The sequence below is a fragment of the Octopus bimaculoides genome, chromosome 2, assembly GCF_001194135.2.
Source record: "Octopus bimaculoides isolate UCB-OBI-ISO-001 chromosome 2, ASM119413v2, whole genome shotgun sequence".
NCBI classification, from domain to species: Eukaryota; Metazoa; Mollusca; class Cephalopoda; order Octopoda; family Octopodidae; genus Octopus; species Octopus bimaculoides.
This window is the reverse complement of record NC_068982.1, coordinates 41,279,635-41,290,617: the sequence shown is the minus strand read 5'-3', so window position 1 is coordinate 41,290,617 and position 10,983 is coordinate 41,279,635. Positions and strand designations below refer to the sequence as shown.

The window sequence follows — 10,983 nt, the reverse complement described above, 5'->3', positions numbered from 1 at the left end:
TTTCGTGCGGGTGACACGTAAAAGCACCCACTACACTCTCTGAGTGGTTGGCGTTAGGAAGGGCATCCAGCTGTAGAAACTCTGCCAAATCAGACTGGAGCCTGGTGTTGCCATCCGGTTTCACCAGTCCTCAGTCAAATCGTCCAACCCATGCTAGCATGGAAAGCGGACGTTAAACGATGATGATGATGATTTATTTTTTTGGAACAAGGATCTTGAAGCATATGCTGAGACCCCTTTCGGTCATGACTGACCATAGGGTTGTGCCTAGAAAGTCACCCACCCAGACACAAGTCTGAGCAAGGTTGTTTATGGAAGACCAGCAGTTGCCCATGCATACTGGCCTCCCCTCTCCATGCCACCTGTGTTATCCAAGGGAAAGGCAAAGGCCGATACAGCTTGGCACCTGTGACATTGCAACTCATTTCTACAGCTGAGTGAACTGGAGCAACGTGAAATAAAGTGTCTTGCTCAAGAACACAACACGCAGCCCAGTCCATAAGCTCGATGCTCTAACCTCACGATCGTAAGCTAGACGCTCTAACCACTGAGCCATGCGCTTTCACATATACAGCAACAAATAATAACATAAATATATGATGTCAACATATGTGTGTGTGTGTGTCTGTGTTTGTTCCCTAGCACCACTTGACATCAGTATTTGTTTGTTTATGTTGCCATAACTTAGTGATTCAACAAAAGAGACTGATAGAATAAATACTGGGATCAGTTTGTTTGACTAAAACCCTTCATGTGGTGCCCCAGCATGGCCGTAGTCCACTGATTGAAACAAATAAAAAGTAATTGATAAAAGTTGTCTTAAGATTTTTATGAATGAATTTTATATACATTCTGTAGTTTTGTTCTACAATATATATTTATATAAATAAGATTAGTGGATGAATAGCCGGAAGGTAAATAATAAAATCTATTAGGATTAAATTCTTGGAGACAAATAGATATTGAAAAAAAATAAACAAGAAAATAGTTAAAAACAGCCTTAAAAGAATGGGAATTTAGAGAGAAACTATATAGAAATAAGCATGCTGCAAAGCATATTTAGGAAACATGAAAATATAAATGAATTTATTACTTTATTTTAAACATTGAAATCAGATTTGAGATCACTGAAAACTTTTAAAAGTTCCTAACTCTTTAGCATTCAGATTACTCTATCAAATGTAATGCTTACTTGTTCACATTGTTTTGAATTAATCATGCTTTATCTCATACCTTCAAGATTTTGATAATATGACTGTTTATTTTTAGAATGACATTGTAGGGTAGATGCAAGAGGCCAGATGTGGCCAGTTTGAATATAAGCAATCAGAATATTTGGGCTGGATATGGCTGGTTTAAAAGCTAAAGGGTTAAAGTGCTGTTCTTGTGTCAACAATACACACATTCTGTTCACTATCAAATATTTCCTTATCTATCTGTACTTCTTCACAGCATCCTGATTCTAGTCCAGGCTACGATTTTAAATGTAGCTTTCAATTCTCATAACAAATCTCTCCTTATCATTATGATGTCTAACAATGTAAGTTAACGTACATATATATTTTTCACTTACAACTTGACATATTTTTAATGTTATATCTCAATTGTGCAATGCCCTTATCTTTTCCTTTACATTGAAGCAAAAACAAAAAATATGTTTCGTAAGTTAACACGCTATCTCTGCTTTATGTGACCATAATCAAGGTATTCAACTATGATCATCATTGTGTAATACTGTTGCTGAGCAAGTTACATAAGTCTACTTGCTCTAGTTTTCCTGACTGACTTATAAGCAAGCCTTGTACTTTATAGTACTTTACAGCTCGAAGGTCATTCAGCTGTAAAATCAATTTCTCCGGCATAAAAACAACAACAAGCTAACAAAAAATAAAAACCACCCACTTTAAACAAGTATATGAAAATCAATGTATAATAATTAAAAACATGTTAAAACAAATTGAGTAACATATAATTTGGAGAAGATTTTAATTATACTGCATAAATTAAGTCTGCAAAACTTTGTCTACTTTTCAGGGAGACAGGTTTGCTGTCTGGATTACAACTGTAAACTTAATATGTGTATTCATATATATATATATATAGTTCAAATTTACAGAAAAAAAAGACAAAGACAGGTGTGGTAACAACAAGTAGGTGTATTAGTTTGACGCTTGGGAAGAATGGAAGTCTTTGACATTTTGAGCCTCCGGTCTTTAACAGAAAGGATTGAGAGGAGAGAAAAAAGGAGAGAGAATGAAAAGAAATGGAGAAAAAATGTGTAGGGATTAACGGTTCAGCATGATATAACCCATGCCAGCATGGAAAGTAGACGTTAAATGACGATGAGAGAGATACCTAACCGACATGCATTTTTTCCTGGCTCTCTTGTCTTTTATCTTTTACTCTCTGTTACCTTTTTTCCATTTTTCCTTGAATGTCAACTTAGTGAGATCAGTTGTGAATGTCCCTTGAACTCTTGTTGTTTTTTGATATATTGCTTCCCAACCACATGATTTCAGGTTCAGTCCCACAGCACTTGTCAGCTTGCTGTGTTTTTTAAAAAGCAATTTAAAATTAACTATTATAACTTTTATTGAGGTGCATATTATATAAAAAGGGGGCGTTGTATGGGACGACCTAGATGAGATATATAAAAAGCTCACTTCGCCATTATGTGTTTCTGGGTTCAATCTCACTACACATTAACGTTGACTTAGCAATATAACAGGCTAGTTTATGATTGTCTGTGATCCAATGTATCCTGCATTGTTTACCACAGTATGGTACTTGGGGTAAATTTTGTTTTTTTTTTTCTAGCACATCAAATGACCACTTATTGGTCCCCTTCATTATTGATGCTTTTAACTCCCAAGTCAACCCTGATCCATCAGATGTTTCAGCTGTGCTTATCTCATCCTTTTATTTGGCATGGATTAGAAATAAATAAATAAAAACCCTTCAATTTTTTTGATTAAGTGCTTTCTTTTTTTTTTTTTTTTTTTCCCCCATTGATTAATAAGTTTTGAAAAGTCAGAAATCAGAATCAATAGGAATGTTAATGGAGCATTAATGGTATCACTAAGGCCATGGGTTCAGCCCCTTCAGGACACAGGTAAGTGAAAAAGAAAAACAAAAAAGGTGCTTTCTACCATAACCTTATGGTGATTCAATCCTTATGGATGAAATTAGGTTGATGGAAACTGTGTGGACTGTTCTTTGAAGGTAGACCTGATCCATCATCCACCATGTTTAACACCAGCACCTACTCTTTTGCTGATTTTAGTAATGTCTCCTTTATTTCAAGCATTCAAAGTCTCTTGTCTGCACCATTTTCCACAGTAGCGACCTAAGAATTCTGGTTTCCTCCTTTCTTCCTTCCATTCCCAGTCTCAGAAGCCCTCACAAAAATCTTGGGTGATGCCCCATCTTTGATCAAATCATTAAAAAATAAAAATTATGTATATTTTTTCCTCTCTTTTTTTTTGTGTGTGTGTGTCATAGATCCACTCAACAAACTAATATAATGCACTTCTTTCTCTTCTCTTCTTTTGATCCTTTTTTGCAGTTTGTTGAGATTAAAATAAATGTCTTCAAAAGAGTGGACAAAAAAAACCTTTTCCAAATCTCCTGCAGTGATGCCCGTGAAAGGTTTCAGTACATTATCCTTCTGTTTATAGTGTTTGTTCGAAATATGGCAGAATTTTCCTGGAATCCTGGTAAGTTTTTGTCTCTCTCAAATTATTTTTTAAAAATCATGAGATAAAAAAGAAAAGAGAGAAAGCATTAATTACCCTGCACACATAAGTGAAAGCAGGGTATTGTAATCAGTTGTCTTTGTCTGTTTGTTTGCAAAATTACTGGAAAATGGCTGAATGGATTTTCACCAAATTTGGCAGAAATATTCATTGGGGGAGTGACTCAAAATGAAGAAAATTTGGTTTGATTATCTTCAAGTATACATAAATACATATATAGATGTGCAACTGTGTGTGTGTGTACAGTGATGGATTCAAAGGTTTCATTTATTTACGAGTTGATTTCTTAATTTCACCAGAACTTACAAATTTCCCGATAAGCAAGTGGCTATATTATTTATATCCTACAACAAACTACAGTATGTTTGATTCACCTGCCATCATTGAAAGACATTGCTGTGCAATACTTTCTATAAGTATTTCATTTTGTTCACTTCCTTTTTCATACGAATCGCCCCTCATCTGCATGTATATAGATCATGGTGTGCCTATGCATGTAGACATGTGTGCGTACATACATAGATATGCGACTGTGTGTGTGTGTGTGTGTGTGCGTGTGTACAGTGATGGATTCAAAGGTTTCATTTATTTACGAATTGATTTCTTAATTTCACTATTCTTAGGTTTCTAGTCAAGTTACACTATAATTTGCAAAAAAAAAACTATCTATGTGCAGGGTATACATTGTCCCTCCAGTGCCTTTATTTTCATTTTACTTTGTAACCAGAAAGACATTTGTAATTAAAATTCTGCTGCTATTTAATAATTTGTTTCGTTGGTTACTCTTTTACTTACTTCAAAGGTTTAGTCAAATAAATAGACCCCAGTACTTATTTTTGAAGTCTGGTACTTACTCTGTCAGCCTCTTTTGCTGAACTCTTAAGTCATAGGGTTAATCAAACCAACACCAGTTGCCAAATTGTGGTATGAAGACAGACACACACACACACACACACAGTCACTAAAACTATATATAATGAAATACACAACCAATATAGTAAATAATTAAACCGGGAAGTTAATTATATGACAGCTATTTTTAATAAAGAAATTAGCAATTGTAAAGTTGGGTTTAGTTGTAATATTTGGTGAAAAATTGTAACCCATGTGTAAAAAGTCTCTATTAAATTGATTGTGTGGTTATTTAACAAAAAATTAACTCTTGATGCCAAATTGCCTTAAACTGTTCCTGGTTCTCTGATACAAACTTCCTGTTTTAAATTGATCTACATGAAAACTTTTCATTAAAGTTCTGTGTTAATTTGTTCCAAATACCAACATAATAACAACAATGTTATTTTACTAAATTTTTCTTTATTTTCCAAATTAATTGAAGCAAACAAAGAGTATTTTGACAGAAATATGATAACAAAAAGGTTAAACTGTTCTTCAAATAATTGTATTAATCATTAAACTAGTCTCAATAATGGAAATGTTGTTTCTTTTGTTTCAGAACATATTTCAGTAATTCTGCCAGATGCAGTCATGATTCTTTTGGCAGAAGTAGTAGTCGACTGGTTAAAGCATGCTTTCATCAGTAAGTTCAATGAAATCTCTAAGGAGGTGAGTGTTTATAAATAAAACTATGTCATTCTAATAGATTCTTTTAAACTGGTTCATGATCAGAGATCATTTTTATGAACGTATGGTTCTATCTATACTAAGTGTTGTGACTTTTGATAATTTATTTCTTTAATCACTTGAAATGTTATTATTAAGCAACTTTATTTGTGAGAGACTCAGAATCAATTAACTGAGACATAAGGTGCCACATAAAAAACATTGGTGTGGGTGCTGATGCCACATAAAAAGAACTGGTGCTGGTGCCACTTAAAAAGCACTGGTGCTGGTGTTACTTAAAAAGCATTGGTGACACTCTGTAAAGTTGTTGGTGTTATGAAGGGCAGCCCACCATAGAAACCAAGCAAAAACAGACTATGGAACTTGGTGCTGTCCCTGGCCTTGCCAGTTCCTGTTAAGCCATCCAACCCATGCCAGCATGGAAAAATTAATGTTAAATGTTGTTCATGATGATGTGCTTGAAGATGGAATTGTGCATAAGGGGGCATACTTCAAAATATGGCTGAACATGACGATATTCTTAGCATAGTAGATGGTTTTCCGGAATGGGAATTGCAGATTGCTGACTTGCTGTGCTGTAAAGCCATCAGCTGAAGAGTCAGTGGATCATATCGTGTTATAAGTATGCAGCATATCTACCATCTGGACAATTTTCTGAACAGCCAACTCCACTAAGTTGTTTAAGCAGATATATCACTGTAAAACCGACAAGAGTTTTGTTGGCTTATAGTACTGAGTCCAACTTCTCTTGTAGGTATAATTTAGAGGTAGATATGTGCTAACACAAGAGAAAAGAAAAGACAATAGATAATATAGTCCTTGATATACAATGCTTGAAAGGAAGACAAAATGGTCATGAGTGCAATATCTTGATCACGATTGGTATGAGACTAAACAATTTGGAGAGTGATGAGTTCTGCCAAATTAATTAGCCCAAGATATGCTTCAGACATAGAAATTGTTCAATAGGGCTCCAATAAATTTTGAGGACTCATTATACAAGAATAATAGCAACAAATGCTAAATTTATAAATTTTATTGTATAAAACAGTTGTTTGTGATGTTTATGAGCATTAGTAATTCACCCAACTTTTGATTTGATACAAAATATTACAAACTTTTGAGTAAAATGTTTGGTGGATTGTATCAGAAATGTTAAAGTGAAACTGGAAAACTATATCACCAAGTAGAAAAAAAAAGGCTATTGTCAATGGAATTTCAATATGAATTTGAAAAGTATAAGTGGTTTGAGAAAAAAAACCCCCACTGATTTTAAGGAACCTGGATTGATTGATACAAAATTGGTCATTCCTTATGAATAAAGTATAGTCATAAGTTGGTTATAAAGTACTGAGGTAATCTAAAAATATTTAGATTTGCCTGGTTTGTTCATTTATATGCCTTCCTGGGGTTTTACTAACAGAATTAAGGGTACGGATATACTGTTAGATGACGGCTTGTGGCCTACTGGTCCGGGTGTAACACTCATGATCACAAGATCATGGTTTCAATTCCCAGGTCAGATGGCGATTATGTTTTTGAGTAAAGCACCTTGTTTTCTGTTGCTCCAGTCCACTCAGCTGTAAATGAGTAACTCTACTACAGACTGACTTCCCATTCAAATAGAATGTTATGATTTCAGTCACTTATATGCCATGAAAACTTAGTAAACAGCCCTGTGAGTCCTAGGACTTAGGACAGTGATGTTCGGAGTTGATAATGATGATATGCTGTCAGTAATTTTCTATGATTGGTTCATGTCTACAGCAAGGCCTGGACTCAGCACTGTAAGCTAACTCATCAGTTTTACAATGCTGCTTCTGTTTATACTTACAAGCCATTTCCACTATGATTTATAATTAATAACACCTTTTTGAGCATGGCCGTTGCCAGTACCGTGTGACTGGCCCTCGTGCCGGTGGCATGTAAAAGCACCCACTACTCTCTCGGAGTGGTTGGCGTTTGGAAGGGCATCCAGCTGTAGAAACTCTGCCAGATCAGATTGGAGCCTGGTGCAGCCTTCTGGCTTGCCAGTCCTCAGTCAAATCGTCCAACCCATGCTAGCATGGAAAGCGGACGTTAAACGATAATGATGATGATGATGATTTAGATTGGGCCATTCAGAGATATTTTCACTAAGCATGTAATGCAGTCAGTATTTATTAGTTGTCAGTAACCCTTTTAACTAGGCTGGTATCTGATCTCTCAAATGACCTGCTTAAATCAATTAGAAATAAACTATAATTTATTCTACCAACCCTGGAGGTGTGAAAGATAAATATACTCCTATATTAGATGATTGTGAAAGCATAAAACATTGAATAAAATACAGTAAAGCAGCAAGTCTGACAAGGAGAGCTTGGAAAAATTTAAATACATTGTCACTTTTCTTCTTCAAAATAATTACTATAAAGTAACATATGTATCAGTTCTTTTATCTTTCTCCTGAAATAAGCATGAAACCTTAAAAAAAGTAGGACTTGGTAACATAGGTAAGATAGAGTCTGGATTCACAATCTGTAAGAAAGAAAGCACTCTGTATTCACTGAAATATTGTAACTTACCTCAGCAATAATGAAAAATTTTGTACCTGTCTGGTTGCTCACCTTGCTAGAAATAGCAGCCAAGTCTCTTCAAATTATATTCTACAGTAATGTTAAGGACACCTTAGATAACATGGACCTGAGTGCACTGTTTCTTGAGGAAAAGACAGGATGGTTGTTGCTTAAATTTCTTGGATCATAGATAGGCCTGCTCAGTTAGGATTTACCCAAGGCTCAACAATGACAAATTATTCTGATTGGATTTCTGCTTTGTAAGAGGATAAGGTATAGACAATGTAACAGATCTCATTATCTTACTTTCAGTATTCATTTTCAACTTCCTCCACATTGTTGAACCTCTGTCCTTTTAGGAAATGAGCCAAGGCTCAGAAAAAATAGTAACCTGATGGTGCAAGGTCTGGACTGTAGGCACTTAAGGCTGCACTTCCATCCCCTCTGGTTCCTCGAGTTTGGGTTAAGTTACATTGGCTATGTGTTCTGGGGTATTGTAATGCTGTAGGAATGCATGTCTTTGATTGACCAATGCCAGGTAGCCTACTTTCAAAGCATCATATAATCACTGCAGTTGTTGAGCATGAAGGTTAGTGTTCACAGCATGACCACTTGGGACAAGCTCAGACAAATTCAAAAAAACTCGCAGCGTGACCTTCTGTTCAAACCACTCTTGTATAACAACAGGTCTGAAGCCTGGCTGGAACAAAGCCCCTGATTTTTCTTATTAGGATTACAAAAATAGATCCATTTTTCATCCATAGTTACAATTCAACACCAAAAACAAGCATCTCAAGGATTTGCCAGCAGTTGTTTGCAAACATTCACACATTGTTGAGCCTGGTTATTGGTCAGTTCATCAGGAGCTTTGTAACATTATCTATTCACAAGACTGAGCTTATAGAAGTATCAATTGATGGTGCTTTATGAAGGACCAGGTTCTGCTGACAATATATATATACTTGACTGTGGTTCAACTATTTCATGCAAGGCCTCATCTTTTACAACAGAAGGTCTTCCTGACCTTGGTTTGTCTTTGAGGCTGGTCTCACCTTCCTTGAAAAATCTGGGCCTTCCACTTCTTTAATTTCCCTTGCATTAAGTCTTCTTTTTTTCCACAGATAGTGTAAAATGGCCCTAATTGTTACTTTTTCACCACTCATTCTCAAAGCTGTAAAATAAAGAATAAACAACTAACATTTCTATGTTATATATGAAAATAAAGAATAAACAGTTCCGCAACAATTGGAAAGCAAGTTGTATCAAATTAATGATATAACATAGAGATACAAATTTCAAAAAATCATCAGTAGAAATCCCCAAAAATCTTTTGACTCAACCTGGTACTACCCATAAAGCAAGTTGTAGTGATATACTAGTTTCACAGCCATTTAATTTTTTTATAGATGCATAGCTCTCTAGTTAAGCTCTCTGCTTGTTTCCCAACCATGTGGATTTAGGTTCAGTCTCATTGTGTGACACTATGTGCAAGTGTTTTCTACTGTAGCACCAGACCAACCAAAACCTTGTGAGTGAATTTGGGAAACAGAAACTAAAAGAAGCCCACCGTGTGTGTGTGTGTTATATGTACACACACATGGTACATCAGCTATTTGAGAACATAATTTTAATTTAAGGAAAACAAAAATGTTTATTAAAAAAAAAACAATATATTTTTGTTGAACTTGGTACATATATTCTTACAAACAGAAAACCGTTATTGAATAAAATTGCTATCAAATTTGATATGTCCTCTGAAACAGCTACATGTGTTGATCAGAAGATCTTTCTTCAGGTTGGCCATAACATCCCCAATAGCAGGCATCAAGTCCTTGGTATTGTGGGCATGCTTGTTAGTCTGCCTCTCAATGATGCCCCAGACATAGTAGTCAAGTGAGTTTAAATCAGGTGAGCTAGGAGGCTAAATGTTAGGGGTAAAATGATCATGAAAGTTTTTAGCCATTCACTTTTGGGTTATTCAGGTTGTGTGAGAGCAGAATCTTGATGGAACATGTACGATGGAACATGTACGATGGAACATGTGCGATGGAACATGTGCGATGGAACATGTGCGATGGAACATGTGCGATGGAACATGTGCGATGGAACATGTGCGATGGAACATGTGCGATGGAACATGTATGGATCCATTGCTTGACAACCATCTCCATTGCCTCCATTTAGGCTGCTACATTGGTCTTAAGACCTTGCAGGAAAAAAGTGAGGAAGCATAATATGACCTTCATTACTTACAAGACCATCACAGACTATGGGAATTGGTGGGCATGGCATTAGGGGCATTAATGGGGCTGGTGCAAAGCCATCAGTCATTCTTCCTGTTCAGTTTCTGATTTTGGACAAAGTTCTCACCTGAAAAGATTTTAGAGGATGTCAGGCTCCTCAAGTGGTTCAGCAAGCAACTTAACTGGATTACATGATTCTCCCAGATCTTATCAGACATGAACTGCCCTCTTCTCATAACATAGGATTTGTATCTGATGTCTTCGAGGACTACATGTCTAATCACTGACTCCAACTCATGAAGATGATTGGCAATGGCCCACAATGATTTGTTGGGATTCTTGTTGATGATGCCTTGAACTTAATGAACAAACTAAACTTTTCTAACAATATCCAACCGTTAAGAATACTTTTTTCAAAAGGGGAGGGGGCGGTGTTACTTTGCGTTTCCTTGTCTTGACATTGCATGGTAATTGTAAATGAGTGTCACTGCCATTGAAGCAGTGCCATTCGTTTCCAGTCTTCCATGAGAACATGCCTGGCCATGGGGGAAATATTGCCTTACTTGGAAATAGGAATTCCTTGGTGAATTCTGTCTGATCAATACAAGCATGGAAAAGTAAAAATTAGAATGATGATGGTGCTGATGCTGATGTTTTAAAATGTAGAGGATCAGAAATGAAGGGGGTAAATACCCTTTTCAAAGGGTATTTATCCTCTCAAAATCGAAGGATCAATAGAATAAGTACCTGTAAATACTAGGATTAATTATTTTTCCATTACTCATTTTCACTTATACTCTCTCTCTCTCCCTCTCTCTCTCTCTCTCTCTCCCTCTCTCTCTCTCTCTC

At 35.9% G+C, this 10,983-nt stretch overlaps 1 protein-coding gene across 1 annotated transcript in view; it reads left to right on the top strand.

Moving 5' to 3' along the window:
* The window catches only part of LOC106884230 (transmembrane anterior posterior transformation protein 1 homolog), an 83,405-nt gene that overhangs the window by 61,238 nt on the left and 11,184 nt on the right, over positions 1-10,983 (top strand). Inside the window, exons 6-8 of the mRNA XM_014935491.2 lie at positions 1,443-1,540; positions 3,566-3,716; positions 5,209-5,318. Coding sequence (XP_014790977.1) covers positions 1,443-1,540; positions 3,566-3,716; positions 5,209-5,318 — 359 coding nt within the window. The remainder of the gene's footprint in view (positions 1-1,442; positions 1,541-3,565; positions 3,717-5,208; positions 5,319-10,983) is intronic.